Source organism: Meleagris gallopavo, chromosome 3 (assembly GCF_905368555.1).
Source record: "Meleagris gallopavo chromosome 3, MGAL_WU_HG_1.1, whole genome shotgun sequence".
Classification (NCBI taxonomy): domain Eukaryota; kingdom Metazoa; phylum Chordata; class Aves; order Galliformes; family Phasianidae; genus Meleagris; species Meleagris gallopavo.
Window position 1 is genome coordinate 55,241,823 of NC_139406.1, and position 20,465 is coordinate 55,262,287.

A 20,465-nucleotide genomic window follows, 5' to 3' on the forward strand; every position below is an offset into this window, starting at 1 on the left:
AAAACTTAAAATTGTAAGTACAAAGTATAAATACACAAGGCTTTTTTAAATGACTTCGTACTTCCATTTCAGCACTCTGTACTGACCTCTACTGGTTTATATATTTTCAGAAATACCGATCAGCCTACTTCTATTCAACTTTTGTATAACCACATTCAAATTCAGAGAGAAACTAAATTTCTACTAAATTTCCTCATTCCCCACAACATCTTCTTTATACAAAGACTAAAAGAGAACAAGCTTCCAACTATTTGTGGCAGTTTACCTGTAGATGAGATACTATAAAAAATCATCACCTAAAACTACTAACACGTACTGTCAAAGAAAGATATTAAAAAAAAGAAAATTCCATGTTAACACCTTGGTTGCAATTTGAATAATTCATCATATTTGTTTTATTTACTGTCCCATGTCTATATCATTTGCTGTTTAGCATATAAAACCCAATTCTTATTGTACAGTATCCAGCATCTAGCCCATGAGTAGGCTGGAAGTATTACTGCAACACAAATAACAAAGTTGTAACAATACATTTATCACCTTCAATCACCCTCACATGACTGACTCCTAATTCAGATAATATGCTTGTTTCTAGAAGCCTCTTCAGAGGAAACATTTGCTTTAATGAGGACAACGTTGGCAGCTTATCTACCATGCACCGGTGGATCAAAGTACAGTAGCAAGTTTGAGATTATAAAAATGTCACTGCAAATGCTTTGTCAAAACAAAGACAGTACCTGCCTTACTAGGAGTGGCAATGTGGTTGTATTGTCTTTTACAATACTTGGTGAAGTCTGATCAATTCATTTTCTAACTTTTCATAACAAAAATACTCTCATTCCTTTTGTGCCTCAGAGTAAAATGCAGTTCAAGCTAGTTATGAAGTCTCTCCTTGATTATTTACCAAAAAGCAGTTTGTAGCAGGACTCATGTTGCAAAACTTTCCAGCTTGAATAACAAAGAAATCTAAAAGTACGTTTTTCAAGATCAGGTACGAATAACAACTTTACACACTCCGAAAACTTCATTTCCTTCCACTACTCTATCAGTGATCCCCCCATTTATTTTATTTTATTTTTTCACTTTTTGCTAAGTCACCTGCACTGTTTGGAAAAAGAAAAAAAACAACACGATTGTTCTCTGCAAAAACAATGAAGCTTTGTTGTTCAGTTAGTGTACATAATAAAACACATCACGTACTGTTAATTCAATTTCAGAACAGCGAGATACCTGTTATTCATAAGGTTATTTTGTGTAATAATGCACTTTTCTTTCATTTTTCATGAAACCCCTTTAGATCCTGAATATAAGCAAACCACTCAGATCGTTGAGCCTGAGCCAACAATACTTTTATCTCATGTATACATACAAACATCTTAAACCACATCTATTTTTAAAAAAAAAATCTTCCAGAACAACTCAAACACTCCATTTTAAATCCCCTTCAAACCATATGCTGCTACACTCTAATGCTTCCATTCCTGTGAAGGGCCCAAAAGGAACAGGCTGAAGGAACCCCAAAATGTGTCTGACAGCAGTGCCCTCTCCCTCCTGCCCACCACACTCCAGCCAGCAGAGGGAGGAGTGGGGGGCACCGCACAGCCGCTAACCCCCTGCCTGCAGCTGTCCCAGTGAAACTACCAACCGCGGTCACACATCTGTGATGAAAACATGTGTGGTCTTACCCAGAAAACACACTGATATCAGTTTTGCCTTACCTTTACCAAGTGTGCCTGTGCAGGGGTCCAGAGGGCTACTGTCTGCTGGTCTCACTGGGTTTGCCGCCACCCCGGTTCTTACGCTGCTGCTTTGAGGACTCAGATGAAGAACTGGACTCGATCTACTTATTGTCTTCTGTTTTAGAAAAAAACTGTGATGTTCTATCACTTTTGCTTGATACATTAGAGAAAGTATATAATAGTGCTGAGACTTTCAAATAAGTGTCTTTATCCACAAGTATGAAATAAAAAAGAGATTATTATACCTTACAAAGACACTGATTTTCATTGAAAAAAATCATTGGCCAGACAACAGTGAAACCTTCTTCTTTCCAAAAGTCATTTTAAAGCAGGATTTTCAGTCAGTCCTGAGCAAAATATACCAAAACAGTCCCAATAACTTTTTTCCTTACCTCTGATATCCCAGTGAGGTCACATTCTGTTAAAAACATCCTGTCAAGCTTGGTACAAAAGGGCTCCAAAGAATCAGAATGCAGAAGCTATGCAACTTGCTGACTAACTTTGCTCTGTGTTATTTACCAACCACACAAAGAAAATGCTGTCTATTCAAAACACAGTTCAAAACTCTCTTCACAGAAAGTGAGTGAACAAACAGTCCCATGTCCGATGCTGCAGTCACATCTCCCATGAGGCCCGGTGATAGCTCTGGGGCATGGGACGGAGTGACACCACCAGCAGTAACTACAAGGCACTTTTGTAAACAACTTGTGTGTGTGTGTGTGTGTGTGTGTGTGTGTGTGTGTGTGTGTGTGTGCAGAGAAGGGTGTTACTTTTTCTGTCTTTATATTGCGCTGCATTTATCATCTCTAAGCCACCTTTTCCAGTCTTGCTTTCTCTGCTAAATGCATTTGCTCTAGGTCTTTCATGATCTTTTCCTCACTATAACTCACGTTTGTTTTCCTCAAGGAATAATCTGAAATAATTTGAATTACCTTAGTGCACAGATTTGGGTCCCTGGAGACAGGTTAAGCAACAGCAACTAACCTAAAGTCTTCCAAACCCTTTACAGAGTTAAGGAATCTCAGCACCTTATCTTACTTCACATCCAGCAACATTCAAGACACCTGTCGCAAATCTCCGCTTTCCTTCATTAAAGAAACAGGACTTATTCACAAAAGCTATATCCAAATTTCACATGTTCAGTATTAACAAAACTCAAGGATTCTGATCCAATATTCTGCCTCACTATGCAAATTAATTCTTAAGTCAGTTTTAAAAAACATTTTGCATTCCAGTTTGCTAATTTCAAGTGTTCTTAAAATCATAATCCCTTCCAACTTGTTTTATTATTTTAAACCCCTCTGTTCTCTAGATACAGCTAGCCACAAAGTTATACTTTGACAAACAGCAGAATTACCTTTTTTTTTTTTTTTTTTTTCTATAGAAAGAGAAGGAAGGAATGAAGACCCAGTGCTTCCAGTAACATCCTCTGATCTCCACTCACACAAACCAATCCAGGGCTTTTCTTTATACTTACAATAAATTACACGCAACAACTATTTCCCAGATGTGAAAAAATGAAAAATTGTTCTCATTGTTTTTTATAATTTCCTTCTTGAATAGTCCAATCAGCATCAAAATCCTCTTTGTAGCACCCAATCCAAATCATCCATCTTTCTTATCTAGAAGGCAGACATTGCCATATTTGGGTTGGTTATATATTTTTTTTTTTTTATAACTTCCTAGTAAATGTTTTTTCTTCTGCTTTCAAAGGATTTAAAAACCAGAGATTATAAAACACCTGCCATGTATGTTTGTGAAAGGACAATATGACTGCCAGTGACATTATGTTGTAAAATAAACAGTAGTCTGCATTTCCTTTTGTGAGGTTTGATTCTGCAGTATAAATTTGTATTTTTAACCTCATCCCATCAGGCTATGGGAGCAAAAGTGAAATAACTTTATATAGTTTTACATGTTTGTGATACAGTTTCTCCAAAATCTTTATAGCAGTAATAAAGGATCACTACACATAAGTGAAAAGGAACAGGAAATCCATGGCAAAGCAGAACCAGCAGAAAGTTGGCAGTGACAGTGTCTCTACACAGCTTCTACAAACATGACAATAATATTAGGACCTGCTGTGTAGTCGTTATTCCACTTCAATATGGTTATGGCTCAGCTCTCCATGATGTTGTTGAAATTTTTTAACACTTCCATGGCATTAGATTCCAAATCCAATGTAAACACAAAAGTGAAAATGTTCAACTTTCAAATGTTTTTGTGCTCCTCTCTGGTTGACATCCTCTCTCAATGCCTATCATTTGTTTCCAGGAATAATTCATTGTGATATTCCTTGCCAGGCCTGGTTCAAGAATGCGCTTCAGCTCAGTCAGATATTCCTCTTAGTCGTTTTATGAGCTCTAGTACCTATTCTTGAATTGGTCGGAGCCAACATGCAGAAGAGTGCATATGAGAGCAAGGCCTACAGAACATTAGGCCTCCTGCATTTAAATACCTGATTGATTTTCTCTTCTGCGTTACTGATCCTGTAACTCAACTTCAAAAGGTACACATTCCTTTTAAAAGGAAATCTAGCAAATTATTTGTTAAAAGGAGTCTAAGTTTAGAATTCTGTTCAGATCAAATTCCTCCTCACTATTACAAGAGAAACAGATAATCTTGTTTTCTGATTCAAATCAGTAAAACAATTAAAAAAAAAAAAAAGTGGTAATTAAGCTCTTTTTTTCTGCTGACTCCAGTTTAGTTTTCTGCATGATGTTCCACAGGAGCTTTGATGCATCTGAGGTTAGCTCTTTTTGTCATGTGCAACCTGATGTTTCACATCCCACACTTACAGTGGCAGTCATTAAAGGCCTCCAAATAGTCACTGTGATCCCTTTGGAGTCTGATTTGAGATACCTCTCCTTTCATATCCTGACTGTCATTGGCTCCACTTAATTTCACAAGGAGTATCAGATTGGTTTATTTAAGTCTCCAAACTGAAATAGCAAAGTCAAGCTTGGATTCTCAGAGGTTCCTCCTAACTGCCTCCTGCCACATATTACTTCTTTAACACAACAAAACAAAGTTGTATATGTAAGCTCTTCAAAAATTATCATACACTTAGTTTCATGGAGAAAGAGATGGATAGTTTAAGATTTGATGTTAATTCAATAAATGTAGGAAGTAAGATGTGAACCTAATGGTAAAAACACTTCTCTCTTTCCCCAGCAGTGTCACTAGGGAAAACAGACCAAGCAAGTTGTTTCTAAGTATGCATACAGAGGTGCCCTCACTAGAATTGTCAGTATGCTGCAGAATTCTCTGTGGATGACAGGCTGAGCTGGCAAACAAAAATGGAAGTAGAGAGAAAGAGATAGATAGAATACTTTTGCTGGCTAAAATACAGTCAGCACCTAAAATAGTAATAATAATAGATATAAATGCACATACACAAAGAAAAAACCCATATCTGGCAGAGTATGCAAAAGTCTTCTAGATAGGTGTATAATACTTTCAGGAACAATGTTGGATATCAATCAATCACGTGCTTCCATTAGTTAGTTAAAATAAATAAATAAATAAATAAATAAATAAATAAAAAAGGATTAAAAAAATCCCATGCTTCCTCATTTTCCCTGAAACTGCCATGAGTGTGTGATGCCGCAAAGGCATGGGAGTAGTGAGGTGAATTTGAGACAGATAAAAGCTGGGTAAACCACTCCAGTAGCCAGGCTCATGTGAAAGTATTTAACCAGAACCAATGTCTGCTGATGCTTTTGTTGTGTTCCTTCACTGGAGCCTATTCTGGCCTTCTGATGTGCCTCCTATAAGTTGTCTCTGCCGGGCAACTGCGCATCTGCTCACAGTTCCAACTGCTAGAACTGCAGTTATTAGTTTATTTTCAACCCAAACAAACTCTTAATGTCTTTATATAAAACATTTGGATATTTTTTCTTTTTTGAAACGCCCTAAATAATAAAAAAAAGCCAGCAGCACAATAGGCCGTAAGGTAATGAAAGACATGATTGTTCAAAGCCCTGTTAAAATGTCTCTAGCTTTATTTATATATATATTTTAACAGGGCAATCTCAAAGCATTTTAGAGAAGACTCCTCCTCTTCTTTGCCTGCTGAGACAGTACTTAGTTGGGGGAAGGAGTGGCTGCTCTTTAAAATATGATGGTATCTATTAGAGAGAAAGGGAAAGAGAGAAATACAAAAAATGTTTCCCAAAAACAGTGGTCCAGAAGGGCCAGTGAAAAGAAACAAAAGATAAGAGAGAAGGAATAAGCAGAAATAAGGTAGAAGCATTAGAACAGAGTGTGCTGAGTGAGAGATTTTTAAAGCAAACATGGTTCTGTTAAAGTCCTTTTAGTCATGCTATTGTATTAACCATGCTTCATATTTAGGCATCTGTCAAGTAGTCACTGTTAAGTGTTTCAAAAAATTAACTGTGACTGCCCTCTTTTGTAAGGTGAGCAAGGGTCAGAGACCCAGGCACATGCAACAGAGATCTGGCTGTACAGCTTGTTCTATAGAACAGGAGACTCTGACAGCAAAAGGCTATTCCTGCTGTTTCATTGCATGTATAAATGGCTGAGTGGAAGAAGTACTGCATGTGGTTGAAATATCTAGAGTTAAATCTGAGGTCTGTGTTCATTCTCCTTTCTTCTTCTGGATGCAAGAAATCTGTGCACTTAAGCAGGAATGCAAAGAGCTTTTCTTCTCTGGTAGATTACAGTCAGTTACATCTGCTTAAGCTGACAGCCGTTAGACTAAGGGCAGCATCAAGGTGATGCAGAAGCTTTTAATATATCTGTTGCAAAAAGCAAGGAGGAAACTTGTGCAGGAGGATGTTTTCCTTGTAACTTGGCTGCAACAACTGTCCTGAGGCCAGCTGAATAAGAATCACCTCTATTGCAGAGCAGAAATTTAATTCTGTGAAACTTCCATTTGCATTCCTGTTTCTGATATGACAAAAACTCTTTCAGTGGAATGCTCAAAATAAGCTCTCCTGAAAACATTTCAAGAACTCCTTGATTCTCAAATTACCTTAGAATAAACGTTCTGGATTAGACATGTTCAACATGCAGCTCATGGGCTGCCTCTGGCCCTAGACAGCTCGTAAAGTGGCCCCACAAGACTGTAAACTTTTAACATTAGTACTTAATTTTTAGCAATAATTTTCATGAGTTCATTGCATGTAGCTTGTGCATAGACTATGTAAGCAAGAATGGAATGCTATGGAGAGGAGGGTGCTGTGCAGTGCTAACTCCACCTCTTGCACCCACCACACAAATTGAAACCCATATGTATTACACGTTGCATGTACTTATGCCACTTCGAAACTAAAACAGAGTGATGGCCAATAGTAATATTTCAACATACCTACATGCCTTTGTGCTTGTAGTGTCCTGGTTATTGTTGGTAAAAAAGGGGACTTATAAAATTAGTAGTAGATGATGCAATTCTAACTAGCAGCTTACATACGATGAAATATCACCGCATCATACATGAAGAAAATTTATACACAACAGCTTTAAAAACTGATAATGTCATGCACATTGTCACCAAAGCTGTGTATTTCATGAAGTCCAAGGGTCTGAATCATCACAATTCTAGGAGTCCCATAAAAGTATGGATGCTGGTTAGGGGAGCATTGTTTGCATTTCTGAAGTAAGGTGGATAAGTCACTTTAAAACACTGAAAAGATCATGTAATTTGCAAAATGAAATCAACTAATTTACAGAATCAAAAGAAAAACAGGATGATGAAATATAGCTTGCAGATTTAGAAATTTTGTGGATTTGACTGCTCAATTAAATGAATTAAACTCGTCTCTTCAAGGTGAAAGTCAACTTATCTGTGCAATGTTTCAAACCATAACGGCATTCAAAATGAGACTTAAACTATGGCAAGCTCAAGCTACAGCAAATAATTTTATGCATTTTGATATGTTGTCTAAACACAGTCTTGTGAACAGCAAAAATATATGCATCTGTGCTTTCAGATTTGTTAAGGGAATTTAAAAATAGGTTACAAGAGTTCCAAAAAATCATAATTTTTTTGTATATTTGTTGATTCTATTTTCAGTTGACATAAGTACATTACCTGCAAATTTTCAAATGGACCGTACAGAGTTGCGATCAGACATTCAACTGAAAGAAAAATTTGATCATGTCTCTTTACTAGACTTTTATAAGGCTTATCTTGGCAGACAAAAATATCCCTTGCTTTACAATCAGGCATTATTCATGTTATTGCTTTTTGGCAGCGCGTGCATTTGTGAACAACTATTTTCAAGGATGAAGCACATGAAGAGTAAAATTAGGTCAAAAATCTCTTAACACATACCTTGAGATCTCACTAAGAATTGCAGCCACTGCTATTGAACCAGACATTGACACATTAGTTTCACAAAAGTAAGGTTGAATACTCCACTACTTTAATGCTTTTTTACTTAAAAATATTAACTATATATATTTTATATGCAGCTCAAGGGAATTCCTCTTCACTGAATGCAGCCCAGGCAAACTAAAAGGTTGGACACTCAGGCTCTAGATTAAGGTGCAGATAAATCTTGGGTTATCCTTTTCCCTACTGTTTATTTTTCCCCTAATTTTGAATTGAGTTGAAGTGAAATTGAATTGAGAGGCATTGAGTTGAAGTGCTGATAATGAAAAAGACTCTCTGTACAAAGAGTACAGAAAGACTAGGGACTTAAAGGAAATTTACTGTTTCTGCAGGATAATCAGAATGCTGCAAATTCCCTTTTCAGTCCTGAAAAGACCCTGGCATTCTTAACACCTGAGGCAGTTGTGATCTTTGTTCTATTGGAAGGAAGGAATTCCAGCAACGTTACACCAGGTAGAGCAGGAAGGCATACTGGTCTTTGTGATGCTTAGATGGATCAATACTCCTCATTCAAGCAGAGACCTGGATGCAAGTTTACAGCCAAACAGACAACTGTAATGATTGCAACCACAAACATGAATTCCCTAGAAGAGTGTATCAAAAGTCATATCCCTCTGTAGGGCCTCGCTACCCCCAGGCAGATTGACAGTTCCAGCCAACTTGGTGTCATCCGCAAACTTACTGATGGTGCACTCAATGCCCTCATCCAAGTCATCAATAAAGATATTGAAGAGGACAGGCCCCAGCATCGACCCCTGGGGAACGACACTTGTGACAGGTCGCCAGCTGGATTTAGCTCCATTCATGACCAGTCTCTGGGCCCAGCCTTCCAGCCAGTTCCTTATCCAGCCAAGAGTGTACCCATCCAAGCCACAGGCTGCCAGCTTCTGCAGGAGAATATTGTGGGAGACAGTGTCAAAGGCCTTGCTGAAGTCTAGGTAGACTACATCAACAGCCTTTCCCTCGTCTACTCATTGAGCTAATAACAATCTAATTAAAACAGTATGGGGACTGTGTTTTGAAGTGGAAGAGAGATAATCTTCTTCGAGGTAATCAGATGGTCCCTAAGGATAAAGGAGACAACAACTGATTCACTGGATGTACAGAAAAGTCTCATGAGTTTTATAAAGTTCAGATGTGAGGGTGATGCTAGTTTTTCAGCATCGCTTCAGGCTTGAGGAGGGGTTTGCCTGCCACCCAGTGGATGCAGTGCCAGTTTTGGACAGCTTACAAGCCACAGTAAGAAAGCCCACTGCATAGCTCTCCAAGCAATAGCAGATAAAAGGTGTACTTTAACATTGCTGTTGCTCCTTACACATCAGTTATTCTGGATCAACATAGTCCATCTACAATATATCTTTTTTAAAAACTAATCCAGGATTTTAGAGTCAGATTGAACCTCTGTCTTGCATATCTAATTTAATAGATTTCATAAGCCCGAAATAAATTGATCACTGAATATACTGCCTGGACAAATATTGTCAATATACTTGCTATATTTTTTAATCTGTTGCAGTGCTTTTCTTCTGTATTTTCTTAAGCAATCTTGGTGATATGTATGATCCAACACATTTACACAGATGGTGTCAGTCACAATTTAATTTTGCTAGCTAAAAATGCACTGCCTTATGGAAGCACTCAGCAAGAACACAAAACATGTAGATCAAAGTTGAAGTACTGCCAGGACAGATGAGAAAGAAATTATAATGTGACATGACAGATAATCCCCATGTATAGATAATTAGACACAGGTCAGCATCTACATTGACATACATAGGTGTTACATAATGAGGCCATTTCCCTCAGCCTTTCACCTGTCACCAGTGAGAAGAGACCTGCTCTCACTGCAATCACCTTTCAGAAATTTGAAGAGAGCAATAAGGTCTCCCCTCAGCCTCCTCTTCCCCAGACTAAACAGCCCCAGTTCCTTCAGTCACTCCTCATAGGACATATTCTCCAAGCTCTTCACAAGCCTTGTTGCCCTTCTTTGAACCTGCTCCAGCATCTCAATGTCCTTTCTGTACTGAGGTGCCCAAAACTGAACACAGTACTCGAGATGATGCCTCACCAGTGTTAAGTACAAGGACAGGATGACTTCCCTAGTCCTGCTCACCACACCATTTCTGATACAAGCCAGGATGCCATTGGCCTTCTTGGCCACGTGGACACACTGCTGGCTCATATTCAGCTGACTGCCAATCACTACACCAAGGTCTCTTTCCATCAGGAGCTTTCCAGCCTGTAGGGTTGCCTGGGGTTGTTGTGACCAAAATTCAGGACCCGACCCTTGGCCCTTTGATCCAGTCTATCCGGGTCCTTCTGTAGTGGCTTTCTTCCCTCTGGCAGATCAACACTCCCTCCCAACTTGGTGCCGTCTGCATAAAAAAGCTTTTATCACATTACATAGTTTTGTCTTCTCATGATTCAAAAGTTTTGCTAGGAAAGGAAAAAAAGTTTCTGAAATGGCATCATCTATCAGACTGAGATTCCTGCACTTACTAATTAGCAATGTCTTCTGTTGAAAGTTATTTTACTTTGGATAATTATTTATTATAATTATTTAAGACATTTGTCCACCAGTTTTATGGTTAAAGTATTCATATGGGACACTGAAACTTGTGACTTGTACCTTCTCTCAGAAAATAGGAGGGTATTTTGAAATCCCATCCTTTCAGAAGATGCCCCTTATCTCATGTAGATAAGAAGAAACCACGGAGTCAGAAAAGGTTCCCTGGAGTATCCCTTCTGGATAAGTTTGTGCCTTTTCTCAGTACACAGTAGAACAGATGAGTCTTCAGGACTGCAGGTATAGGACCAGAAATAGAAAATGCTTTGTCCCAAGGTCAAAGGTCATTTTCCATTGTTCTATATTTTGTTTCTAAAGCCCAGAACAAAATAGCACTCTAATGACTTTGTTACTGTGAAACTGATAAGTAAATCTTAGAGTCTGTGCTACTGACTCTGAATATGTAGTTATTGTGTTCTGATCACTCACCTTTAAGCAAATGCCTCACTTTTTATTTTTCATGAGGAAGGCCAGATGTTTTCTAGGGGACTAAGGGTTTGATACTTGTCATTTCTATGTTTTGATTGGCCGCACAGTTTAAAGACAAGTCTGTGGTTTCACTTCCTTCTGAGCTGTACTTCCTGGTTACACAACAGCTTCAATAGTGTTTGCACATGTACACTTTTTTTTTTTTTTTTTTTTTTTAAACCTTTGGGAACTATTTATATTCAGTTACATAGCAGCAATTCAGCAATTTCTTCAGTCTTGTTTTTTTTCTCCACAGGCAGTTTATGCTTATAGGCACTCAATCTGAACACAAACATCTATATTACATTTTGCATTTGCTGTGCTTTGTGTTCATATATCTTGGGAGATGTAATACATATTTGGTAACTCAATCTGCTCTCTTGAGAAACAACTGTGTTTAGGTAACTACATTCAATAGTGTGGTCTACCAAACTCCTGCTAGGATGTATCGTTTGAGTGGTCAGTTTGCACAAGACAGTGTATATACATACAACCGAAAGTATTCAGCATCCCATATAACATGGAATTTAACAAAAATGATCTATTAATCAAATAATCTATTTATTACTTCCTTAGTTTATTATCATCATAGATCTTCATTAAAAGTTGTATATACCGCAATATTCTGAGATAGAGTCCTCATTTTTCCTAAGAACATCTTAAACTCTGAGATGATCCTAGCTTCTACTGAGATAAACTGTAATTCTCCACTTACAGGCAAGTACTTTGGAGCTCACACTGTGTAAAACAATCAGTAGAGTATCCAGCCTAAATTGATGGTTCTTCATGAGTCAGTAGTCTATTCAGTCTCCAGGATAAGAAGGCAAAATTAAAATAATAATAATAAAATTATAAAAGCTAAGAACAAAACAAAAACAGATTTTAAAAAGTTTCTATTAACCCTCTGGGCTTGCTTGGTTGTTTGAAACTGAAGCACATCTCTACTGCAGCTGTATTAGTATTTGCTATGTTGATCTTGGAAACGGAAGTGCTGGGATGGACACTGTGGAGACATTAAACTGCATACAAACCAGCTGGTCCAGAAACAGGACAGCAGCATTTGACAGGTATGATACAGAGCTCTTAAGCTTTCCTTTCTGTGAGAAAACTGAGGTCTTCATATTAACTGGGCCTTAGAAACTGGGATTTAACACAGTACAAGAAAAGAAATTCAAATTTTTCTGTTGCTAAGCTAAATAAAAGCTCTAAATTATTTCTGAGGGACTATACAAGTCCATGGAGATTCTCTCTGTCCAAAAATTTGCACTTGCAGGAGAACACCTAACAATTCAATTAAAACATTATAGAGTCTGAGCATTAAAAGTAAGCAGAAACTGTTTGGTTTGGTTTCTTTTTGCCACTAGAGGGTGACACAGGCACATAATTTCCTTATTAAAAACGAAGGAAAATATTTTGCACCTTTCCATAAATAACTTCCCTGCTAAATGTTGTCATCTAACCACTCTCCAGAGCAGTTCTAGAACAGCTTCAGTTTTGGATCTGAAACTGTCCAGTTCTGGACAGCATAGAGGAGTTCCTGCTCCTCGTCAGTAATTAGAGAAAACAGCATTTAATTCAGGGACATTAGACCTTCACTGAGGTAAAGAATTGAATTGTGTAAGAAAATTGTAAGTAGTATTGCCTTTATAATAATACAAAAACTTAAATTTTAAGCTTTTCCATAAGAAGCACAGTTTCTCCTAGGAATTCAGCTGTGGAAAAGACGAGTTAATTCCCACTAAGATAATGTTATTGTTGTATGAATCAGATTAGCTATGAGGCCAAAATTTTGCGATAAAAATGCTTCTAGAACTGTAATAAAAGGAAAAAAAAAAAAAAAAACTCAGCTAGATTGGTGATGCTAATTTACCGTAATGCAAGTACCAAATTTCATAAGTAGTTATTTGTGCATAAAGTTCTGCTCGTGAAACAGCCCACAGTGTTCAAGAATACAGAACCATTCAGCACGTGGTTATTTCTAAAGATGATTTACTTCAAGGCAATGGCTTGAAATTCATTTATCCACCATTTTATTAGCTGGTTTGCTCTGTGAGGTGCCATTCAAATGAAATTTAGCTTTACCTGTTTCCAAGCATTGCATTACACATTGTTGTTTTGTTTGCTATTTTACAAAACACTAAGAGATGCACTTCATGCTTTGAAGCATTCACAAGTCAGTATTAACAGCAATATAAATTTAAGGAAATCCTAGGGTATTGGACAGCTATGTTAATAAAAACACATTAATTCAAAGAATGAAGTCAGTACTGATACTTGATGTGGATGAAAAAGAGAACTTACTAGTTCTAACATTTTTTGGTACTCAAATCTGTGTAAATTCTAAAATCCAAACAGAATGAAAAACAAGACAGGAAAGAGTAAAACAAGGCAGAATGTAGAAAAGGTAAAAGGCAAAACAAGTGCTGCTAATGTGAGCTACTCGGAAACTAAGGCACTTTCTTCTCTGCAGCTATCAAAGTGAGCTTAATAATTGTGAAATTATTTTATATTCCCCTGCCTGTGTCTAGTGGCAAAAAGAAACCAAACCAAACAAACAGTTACTGCTTACTTTTAATGCTCAGACTCTAATGTTTTAACTGAATTGTTAGGCGTTCTCCTGCAAGTGCAGTGAAAGCCTCAAGGTGAATTTTTGGACAGAGAGAATCTCCATGGACGTGTATAGTCCTTCAGAAGAAATTCAGAGCTTTTATTTAGCTTAGCAACAGTAAAATTTGAATTACTTTTCTTCAACAGGGAGATACTCTATAAATATCTGAATACAATTAACATTGAACATTGATCAACATTTTTATGCTTGAACACATAACAAAGTAATTTCTCTTATATATTACTTAAGTACAGAAAACCTTCTTCATTTTATAGGTCAAATGCAAGAGATCTACGTTTCCATTAAAAGGGATGTAAATTCTGGGATTGTCCAACTTTTTCTAAAAAGCCCTTAAAATAATAATTCCTTTTGCCATTGCAAGAGCATTTCTTAATAGTGAGATAAATTAGTGTCTTGAAATAAATCCTTGCAGATTTTTTATGTATTTTCACATCATGATTTGTAGTACTATTGCAAAGAATTTCTTAGAGGCTAATACTTACTGAAAGCCAAAACTAATTTGATCAGAGAACTGAAGAAAAATAAAAAAGAAAATGTTTCTGTCTAGGCAGAACATATAAGGGGGAGGAGAGAAAGTCAAATAACACAGCTCCATGGGGACCAGCTCTTGAAGGCTGTGCTAGAAGGTTTATCATAGCTTTTATCAAGTCAGTTGGTGCCCAACTTTACCTGTATTTTATACCCAAGATTCCAGGCTTCAGTTATAGCTGCCATTTGCTTCCTTACTCTTCCATTGGGCTTAAAGAAACTCCCAGGGCCTCTTCAAAAATCCTCTGTCTAAAATCTGGATCTGAGGGAACAAAAAATATGAGTGAATATTTATAATTCTTGCTTTCATCTCAGACCATGATATCACAATAATCATACTTCCCAGACAGAGATATATCATGGATATTACAGATGCTGCATCCAGCTGGAGGGCAGGAATCAAAACGATTAAAAAGATGTTAACAATTGAGTTCCAATCACAACTAACTTGATCATTAGGCTAAACTTTTCTCTGTAGTCTGAAGGAGAGATGGCTCCAGGTAGATCTTATTAGCAACCTTCGGCTACCTAAAGGGAACCTATAGGAAAAATGAGGAGGAACCCTTTATCGGAGAAGGTAGTGATTAGGCAAGGGGTAATGGGTATAAACCAAGATTACATAGATATTTATCCTTTGCTAAAATAAACTACGGAGATTTACATTCCATGTGATTCTATTTACTCCTCCTGCCTGATTATCTCACTTATTTGTCATGAAGGAAGAACAAAGGTGGTGGAACTTTCAAGAGGGAACTAGCTCTCAGGAAACAAAGCAGCATAGAATCACCAGGGTTAGAAAAGACCTCCAAGATCATCCATCAAGTTCAACTGTCCACCTATCACCAATATTTCCCATTAAATCATGTCCCTCAGTATAACATATAAACATTTATTTTAACACCTCTAGGAATGGAGACTCCACCACCTCCCTGGGCAGTCTGTTCCAGTGCCTCACTACTCTCTTGGAGAAGTATTTCCTAACATCCAGCTGAATACCCCCTGCCACAACTTGACGCCATTCCCTCTAGTCACGTTACCAGTTACATGGGAGAAGAGGCTGACCATCCACCTCACCACAACCTCCTTTCAGATCTTTGTAGAAAGCGATAAGTTCACACCTGAGCCTCGTCTTCTCCAGACTGAACAAACCCATCTCCATCAGCTGCTCCTCATAAGGCTTGTGTTCCAGACCCCTTACCATTCTCTGAACATGCCCCAGGGCCTCAGTGTCTTTCTTGTAGTGAGGGGCCCAAAGTAATTGAGGAGTGGTCTCACCAGAGCTGGGTACAGAGGGAAGGTTACTTCCCTGCTCCTGCTGGCAACGTTATATAAGCCAGGATGCCATTGGCCTTCTTGGCCACCTGGGCACACTGCAGGCTCATGTTTAGTCAAGTGCTGACCAACAGCCACAGGTCCATTTCTTCCACACAGTCTTTCAGCCCCTCAGCCCCAAGCCTGTAGTGTTACCTGGGGTTGTTGTGGCCAAAGAGCAGGACCAGCACTTGGTATTGATGATCTACATCCCATTGGCCTCAGTCTAGCTACCCAGCCTGTTCAGACCACTCTGTAGGGCCTTCCTACAGACAGATCAATACTTCCTGCCAATTTGGTGTTACCTGCAAACTTACTGAGAGTAAACTCAACCCCCTTGTCCAGGACATCAATAAAGATACTAAACAGGACAATCCCCAATACTGACCCCTAGGGAATACCACTCATGACCAGTCTCCAGGTGGATTTAAACTCCTTTCACCACCACTCTCTGGGCCTGGCCCTCCAGCATGCTGTTCCTAGCAAAGCACAAGTGGCTAGTAACGGTAAATGTTAGCTTTTAATTATGCAACACTTTTGAATAGAAAAGGTGTGTCACTCTACTGAATACTTGCAAACATAAATCCTTTCATTTATAATGTGATTTGCTTTTGCATCCCTTAAAGATAACACGTAATTTAATTTTCCTCTTGAAAACTTAATTCCTTGCTAAAGCATTTTTGTGCCAAAGTTCAAAGCAGATGTTTACGGAACCTGAAATTATGGATTTATTCTGGGATCTCAAATAGATTCTGAACAATGATGGGAACTGCAAGAGTGAAATGACTGCTGTATGCATATTATTTGCATAGTCAATAAGTGCAATTTCATTTTAACCTATTTTTTCATCCCAGAGAGTGTATTTAACAACACACATCCATTGTGAGTTTCCCATTATGAGTCATTTAGCATTATTTCTCCATAGCTGATGTGGGTGGAATTAATGAGATACAGCTTCTGGACTGCAGAATTGGGTAGTTTGTGAGATGTATGGATGCTATAAAAGAACATATCTTGACTTTTGCATTTAGACTGAAACTCTTCTGTCTACACCTCACAGAAAAAAAATTACAGAATGTTTGTGATTATTCCTGCAGACCTGTACATGACATTTCTCAGTCATACTAAGTGATCTTTAATGTACAAAGTGTAATAGCACTTGGAAAATATTCCAGAATTATATATGCTTTAAAGGCCAAAGATATACTAATATTGAACTTTGTGGATCAGGATGAAATTAAGTCATGTTTGTTCCAGAAACATCTAGATAGTGCAGTAAACATATTAATTAAAAAAAAAAAAAAGCAAATACAAAAACATACATATAAAGAAGCCTCAGCACTGTTAGTCATTGCTCTGTGATTAATTCACACAGTTGGATGATTCCATAGAAGGAATGAACTTGACTTTTCCTTTGCACAGAACAGTTTTCACTTCCCAGGCCATAATATCGTGAGTATAAAAGTTATGCTAAACTCAGAAAAGGTTATATATAATTCCTTAATAGTGATCTTTCCTTTATGGAAAACTGCCTTTTAATGAATCATGATGAAGAAATACCTCCCAAAGCTTAAAAAGCAAAGACAGTGACTGCAGTTACAAGAGTTAATCCAGAGCAATTCACCATAATCCGGATTTGTCATGCAATCTCCTAACACCAGGTTCAGGTCCTTACACCTATTTTTCTGCATGGCACATCACCGAATGCAGGTTTCTGAGTTGGACTTCCAAAATAATGGATCACTTTACCCTGCATACATTTCATCTGGTCTCTTAATCTGTCATTCTTCTGAACAGCTCATTTTACTATTCATAAACAAAGGAAAAATAAGTAAATGGCCTTGGAAAAAAAAATAATAATTTGTTCAGTCAGTCATCTTCAATATTTTTGTTTGTTTTTATTGTTCTTTTATTGAACTGTTTCTTTCATCTGTTACCAGTGTCCAGGGAACCAACAGAGTAAAACTGAGCTTATGGAATGATCAAGAATAGAGCAACATCTTATCCTCTTTTAAGGGGAAGGCTGATTGCTCCTTTCCTGAGGCTGCCGCCTAATGCGTAATGTTTTTAATTCAGACTTGCTAGTTAATTTTTTCACCTTTAAGATATTCCCAAATTTTGCGAGAACATTCATTTGGAGTTGTATCTCAACAGCCTTGGGGATTACGAATATGTGACTATATTAGTTTTTCTATATCTAACAATATTATATTCCCTGTAACTGTCACATTGTGCACTTTGAAATGAATTGTAATTTTATAAGTGGTTTAGTTCATCCCTGAAGTTATAGAAGTAATAGCTGATGTGATCAGTTTATTTCATTTGCTTCTAATGAAAGAAGAGGATTTCATCGTTCTGAACGGTTTTCACATTTTTGCCTCTTACAAGACTACCAACGAATCTGGAAGAAAATACATTGCAAAATATTTTTCAACGTGATCTTTCCATTTGTACAAAAGTTCAATTCACATGCTGTTAAGAACAAAATTCATGTAAAATACTTCCTGCTAGGTTTGGAGGGTTGTTTGTGAAAATAAAAGTTTCCAATATAAAAGAAATCTAGATCCTGCTTAGCAGTGGCAGATTCCAGAAGACAAGAATCAAAACCAGGTTTTCAGTGTGTTTTCTTTTTGCCCATGGTTGTTCACAGACACAACATAAAAATTAGCTTTCTCCTGAAAAAAAAAAGTCTACCTTTGCTTTTGTCACTGTATTGCTGTAAAGTTTATTTATAGATTCAAATGCATTTCCCCCTGGGGAGGGAGGGAAGGAGGGAAGGAAGGAATAAAGGAAGAAAAGCTATACAATTGCAAACACATTAACATGAACTTAAAAATGGAATTTTTTTTTTTTTAGAAAAAAAGGTTTTGTGGCACTCTACTCTTCCATCATTTAAAAATGTACCAGTATCAAATATTCATAGAAGTGTTATAAGCCCTCAGACTGTTAATTGTACTAATTGTAATTCATCACTACAGCCCACAGCAGCAATTAGAAAAACGGAGGGCTTTCTTCCATATCTTCCATACAAGATCAAGTACCACTTTAACAAATATGATATAGCATTTACCTAAATTATACTTGGGTAATCTGTTCAATAAAAATTATAAGAGAAATAAATACATAATGTGAATTTACACAGAATAACTCCTGTTAACAAACAAGAATTGTTGCTGATTACTTTTTTTCCCCTGCATGAGACCCCCCATGCTCTTATTCTCAGCATCCAGCAGTCACAGGAAAATTTACTGAACCAATTAGTGGTTTCCCAATGTGTCTCCCACTTTGTTGAATCATGTTAGATACCTGCCTCATTCAGGATGCTATCACACTCCTGAGCAACGTGATCTGGACATCTGGACATGTCATATACTGTGCTGCTCAGTTTATGCCATAGACATGACATCCAGGTCTTTAAATACTAACAGCTAAAAGAAAAAAAAAAAAAAAAAAAAAAAAAAAAAAAAGATTAAGGATGATACCTAAGACTATAAAACACTGAAATACAAGAAAAAAAATAATAATAAAAAAATCATTAACCACCAACTAAATTCTGTTCATCAAGGAGATTAAGTAACATACTCACGATCAGTCTTGGCAATAATGCACATGATGCCTTGTCTAAGAAAGACAGAAAGGATAGGCCTTGCTCACCTTTGCCTTTCTGCAACTGTCACACATGCTAAGCACAGATGAAAACAGTGAGAGAGGTTGCCAAAGCTGCTCCTCCTTTTCTCTATGATTGCAACCTGCATCTTCCTCTGTCACAGCTGCAAAGCCTCAATGCTCTATGATAGGGCTTTTTTAGAGTTCTTCTACCATGAAAAGTAACTTGTGCTTGCCTTTTCAGGTATACAAACATTATCTTAGCAGTTAAAGTGTTGAACAACTTCTCAGCTTTACTTGCAAGTCATATAAAAAGGAATATTTCTCCCAGGAATGAGGAAAAAGGAATTACATTCTATTGGTACTAAATAAAGAACTGACTGTCATTCCTCTGTAAAGAGGAAGTTGCAGAGCTGCAAGCAGTGGTAAGGTGAAAAATTAACTGTGAAGCTTTCTGTAGAGGAAGAACACAAAACAATCATGTCAAAACAAAATCATACAATTACGTATCCAGTCATTAATCTTGCTGGCTTTTTAATACTGAATGCTGAAGCGTGACTCAAGTTTCTGCAAAAGTTTCTGTCATTCAAGTTCATTGTCTTTTCCCCAGCATAACATGTGGGAGATAAGAATGGAAACCACCACAGTGGTGCAGTTCACATTACCAAAATTGTGAATATGCAAAAGTGTTATGTTGTGCAAGGGCTCCCAGTAATTTGAACTAACAGCAATTCTCTGGTATGCCAGGATTTACTTGTCCAATAAACTAGTGTAGGTAGAAGCATTAAACTATTTAAATATATTTCAACATATTTTGAAATAATAAATTTACTGTAGAATGGATTTAATCTGTGTGAAATATAAAAAACTGTGTCTTTATATTTATTTCCCCATCTCAACAGAGGACTCAATTTCCAAAAGATCTTGTAAACACAATCCATTACCTATAAAAGGGCATTTCTGAGGAAACAAATATGTGTTTTGAAATAAAGGGTACAATACCACACTGGAAGATTTTCCTTTTTTCCTGTAATCTCATCAACTTCATTTGAGTTCCCAAGAAAGAAAATAATCCTCAAAGGCATCAGAGTCTTCTGTTTTTCCTCCCCTACAAATTAGCCAACCAAGGCCTACCAGAATAATTTGTAATGCTTGAAGAGATACCATATATCCAATACCATATAAATAGTGTTGGGAAGCAAGATTAAAGAACAGGTATCTCTTTCATATTGAATACTTATCATCCAGACCAAATAGTCA

General features: G+C 37.2%; 1 protein-coding gene and 1 long non-coding RNA gene across 2 annotated transcripts in view; one reads left to right on the forward strand and one right to left on the reverse strand.

The window, feature by feature from the left end:
* Nucleotides 1-2,016, reverse strand: part of ST18 (ST18 C2H2C-type zinc finger transcription factor) — a 168,249-nt gene extending 166,233 nt beyond the window's left edge. The window contains exon 1 of the mRNA XM_085221091.1: nt 1,719-2,016. Within this exon, the coding sequence (XP_085077217.1) occupies nt 1,719-1,902 (184 nt within the window). The 5' untranslated portion in view covers nt 1,903-2,016. The remainder of the gene's footprint in view (nt 1-1,718) is intronic.
* A 10,063-nt stretch (nt 2,017-12,079) lies between these two features.
* LOC146544719 (uncharacterized) lies at nt 12,080-19,072 on the forward strand. The gene is made up of 2 exons (XR_014882504.1): nt 12,080-12,198; nt 15,196-19,072. It is a non-coding gene; the product is annotated as an uncharacterized LOC146544719 (long non-coding RNA).
* Nucleotides 19,073-20,465: the final 1,393 nt, after the last annotated feature.